The sequence below is a fragment of the Tripterygium wilfordii genome, chromosome 8, assembly GCF_013401445.1.
Source record: "Tripterygium wilfordii isolate XIE 37 chromosome 8, ASM1340144v1, whole genome shotgun sequence".
NCBI classification, from domain to species: Eukaryota; Viridiplantae; Streptophyta; class Magnoliopsida; order Celastrales; family Celastraceae; genus Tripterygium; species Tripterygium wilfordii.
This window is the reverse complement of record NC_052239.1, coordinates 4,725,044-4,729,076: the sequence shown is the minus strand read 5'-3', so window position 1 is coordinate 4,729,076 and position 4,033 is coordinate 4,725,044. Positions and strand designations below refer to the sequence as shown.

Below are 4,033 nucleotides of genomic sequence, written 5' to 3'. Positions count from 1 at the left end.
GTATGTCAGGAGTACACATCATAGGATTAGGACGACGAAAGTCAATCTCACGCCATAATCCTTGGAGGTCATTGTAATATTTTTCTATTTGTCCACTAGCTTGCTTTACTCGGGTCACTTGTCTCTTCAAATCATACACCTGAGATGTATCAGTTCCATCAAAAAAGGTTGTGGAGATAGCATTCCATACCTTTTCTAAGGTTGGAAATCTTATGAAATTTCCGATCAAGGATGGGTCCATAGAATTGATGATCCAACTCTTGACAATCGCATCCTTTGTTCTCCATTTGCGGAAGGTTGGGTCCGTCGATTGGGGTTGTGGATAGTCTCCATTAATATATCTCAGTTTGTCTTTGCCAGAGATGAACATCTCGACAACTTGGGACCATAAAGCATAGTTGGTACCATCTAGCTTTACACTGATTTGTGCCACTGATGAATCAATGGTTGTCATAGGGGTCTGGGTCTATTTCTGTGTCAAGACTTGCAGCATTCGGGCTGTCAAATCTTCGAGAGTAGAGTCTCCAGTGGTAGGTTGCGTCATCAAGGTCTCCATGGTAGATTTTGTAGTAGGTTTTGTCTCCAAGGTCTCCGGGGTAGGCTCTGGGTTCATTGTATCAACCACCCGTGCCCCTTTGAAATGAGATTACAGAGTTGTGAGAAACATAAACTGCTCCGATACCATGTTACAATTTAGTGTTTTTCTTATTCATCATGAACGTAATACATCTTCTTATATTACAATACAGCAACCCTAATTTGACCTTTGCATGATTCTAGGCTAATATTATGGACTCCCTTGATACAAGGGTTTACATATACACTTTCCATGACATAAGGATTCTCATAAAGACCAAATATATACTTTCCTAAACTAATTCCATAACTCACGCCAACAATATACTGTAAGTACTTAACAAAGCACAAACAAGACATTGAACTTTTTTTTTTTTCACACTGGCAAGGCACACATTTATTCACAAGCACACGCGGTCACGTCGTGCGCTTACACTCCACACACCACATCTCACTCAATTGAGGGGAATATATATGCGACCATCTGACCAGACTTCAGAGACAGCTTGCTACATGGGAATTTTATGAACCACCAATGAAGCAATGGTGTCTTCCAAAGACAACTGGTTTGTATATCCATCGTCATGCTTGTAAATTTCTTCCGACACTCGATTCATGTTCACAATTGCCAGGGAAAATTTCCTAGGCACACCAAGTGGCCTCATCCATTCCTCGTTGATGTCCTTCCAGGAATTTGCACTTTTTTTAAAAACCTCTTCGACAGCTTCTTCTCTTGAGATGCCATATTCCTCCATGCAACTTTCGACGCAAGAAATAACATGCTCATCTTCGTGCTCGACCTTCAGATTACCATATATATATATATATATATACACATTTTTTTAACACAATTAGATTACAGACAATATTATATACACATTTTAAGTCCTATTTATTATCTTAGAAAATATCTTAGAAAATTAAGTACCTCATGGGTTAGGTCGTTTATGAGACGAGTATTTATCAACACAGCTTCAAGAAGTTTTGGGATAGATATGAACCATTCAATGATGCTGCTCTTTGCAGGTGCTCCCATCCCCAAGAAGCAGCCCAACATAATCATATGAAGGCTTCCAGTGACCTTTGCGATTTTCATATATTCATCATATGGAGGCATATAACCTTCTTTGAACCATTTGGCCTCTGTAAAGTAGGCTTTCAACAACATTTGCCACTTGATTAATTGATTAATTAGTAGCAATATTGCAATTACCCCAGAAGGTTGGAAAAAAAATAAAAATAAAAACTCATCATTATATGTGTCAAGAAGAAATATTTTTAAAATTTTTTTGACCACTAAAATTAAAATCTTACTGCTTTCTTTAGAATTTCTAGAGCTTGTGACCTGTCCTCTTCCAACTCATTTGCAAAATCTTCACAGTATTCTTTGAGACTCTTGTAGAGGAATTTCATGTAGTTTGGCAATGTATCAATAGCTGCATCATCCCACCTAAAAAAGAAAATTAATTAACATATTATTATTTTATTAATATATAACTCTTTGATTTTCGATATTCATATTTTTTTTAGCCATTTGTATACACACTTTTTTTAGCCATTTATTAATATATATATACGCACTTTTTTCACTCGAATTTATTAGCAAGAAATTCAAAAGATCAATGAATACCTGAGCACTGCTTCAGCATAAGATTGGAGTTCCTCAAATTTACCATACACCTCATATGTATCATCATGAAGTGTTACTATTTGTATTATTTTAGCGAGAAATAGACGAGAACGACCATAGCCGGGGTCAAATAATGTCCCAACAGCAAAGAAGTAGCATTCCAAGAGTCTGTCTCTTGCATAGGGAAACTTTGTTTTAATTTTCACAGTATCCTTCCCCCACCTGCGATATATTTATGTGTGTGTGATATATATATATATATGATCCGACGTCAAATTTCTATCTTATTTTATCTCACTTAATCTCCATATATACAAAAAAATAAGTTTTACCTTAAAAGCTGGACTATCTCTTTCTGGTGCAGTATCTGTAATCGATTAAAATCGATTTTTGCAAACTTGAGTAGCAATTCGTTCGGCGACTCTTGATTTTCATAAAATGAGATGTATTTTCTTGCTTTCACTCGTGGTGTTGCCTTGTGATATGGTAGAGTCAATGCGTCGGAGACATGTTCTGCAAGATTATGGCTTAATGGAGGTATCAGAGATGTCAAGTGTGTTCTTGTGAATGTTAGGGCTTCATCCAAAATGACTTCTCCGTGCAAGCTCAGATGCGAAGCTTCATACAAGCTTAGCAAGCCCTTGACATCGCTCTTAAGGTATTCCTTGAAGTTACCGTGATCATCCTTAAATTTATTGAACAAATCTGATTCAAAAATCGCGCCCAATTATCATTTTTATCATTAAATTATATGTGAAAACACCGATTCAAACTTGTAGGACGAGTATAAATTTCATTGTTTTTCTAATAGATCTATATATATACATACCACATGATACTCTGTAGCCATGTTGTCGGAGAACTCGAAAAAGAAGTGCAGTAGTGTATAAGTCATATTGATGATCATCGAAAGGTATGGATTGATGAGCAATGAAGACACGATTCAATTGCTCTTCAAGTTCATTCTTAAAAAGGTATTGATGTTGATGATCATCGAAAGGTATGGTTTGAGCAGTGAAGATTTGGTTCAATTGATCTTCAATTTCATTCTCGAAATGGTATGAAACCCCAAGTCGACACAATAAATCAATCAAAACAATATTCTCCACAGGATCCCTTGCAGAAGCTATTAGCATATCCTTAACCTCGCCTTTCAGTGCATCGATTTCTCCGTTGTATGATTTCAAGTCCTGTAACATAGCGCTCACAGCCAAGTATATAATTAATAACTAGTATTTCCGAACAAGATCTATATATATATATATATATATATATACAACTCCTATAATAGATATGCATGTATGTATAAATCACAAAACAAACACAAATCAAAGAGATGGACATGTTTTGTTACCAAATCATGGTCTTTTGTAATGGAAGCAAAGTCATATTGATCCCATATCGATGGCCTTAACTTGAACTCCATACGAGGAAGCTCTGGATAAGCATTTACTGCCATTGATATTGTTTTTATGCACGTAAAATAAAACCAGCTAGCTATGTTTTTTGTGTTGTTGCAGATGCATGTGCGAAGAGTAGCTATTTATACACAGCATCCAGCAACGAAAATTAATATAAAATATAAAACAGTCATAGTCTAAGTTTCCATTTAAAATTGGAATAATTAATGATACAACTCCAAGTACAGTTTTTTTACTTTTACCTTTCAATCATTATGACACGTAGGATACTAATTGATTATGAATACATATGTAAAACGACCTAAACATTCAGCATGCTAACAGTTTAAAATGGAGTAACGAATTTTTAAAAAAAAATAAAAATATCTATAAATCAGTGTTAACATAATCTATCCGTACATCGACC

General features: G+C 35.5%; 1 protein-coding gene across 3 annotated transcripts; it reads right to left on the bottom strand.

Moving 5' to 3' along the window:
- Positions 1-684: 684 nt before the first annotated feature.
- On the bottom strand, positions 685-3,715 carry LOC120003763 (probable terpene synthase 6). Of its 3 annotated transcripts, none has more exons than XM_038852839.1 (7): positions 3,561-3,715; positions 3,036-3,396; positions 2,539-2,911; positions 2,207-2,428; positions 1,891-2,026; positions 1,505-1,750; positions 685-1,376 (listed from the first exon to the last, which is right to left on the bottom strand). In XM_038852839.1, the coding sequence occupies exons 1-7, from the start codon at positions 3,663-3,665 to the stop codon at positions 1,086-1,088; spliced, it is 1,734 nt and encodes a 577-aa protein (XP_038708767.1). In that variant the 5' UTR covers positions 3,666-3,715; the 3' UTR covers positions 685-1,085. The 3 variants fall into 3 exon arrangements, with proteins under 3 accessions (XP_038708767.1, XP_038708769.1, XP_038708768.1); XM_038852840.1 differs by having other exon boundaries at positions 1,104-1,376; positions 1,578-1,750; XM_038852841.1 differs by lacking the exon at positions 1,505-1,750.
- Between the last annotated feature and the right edge of the window lie 318 nt (positions 3,716-4,033).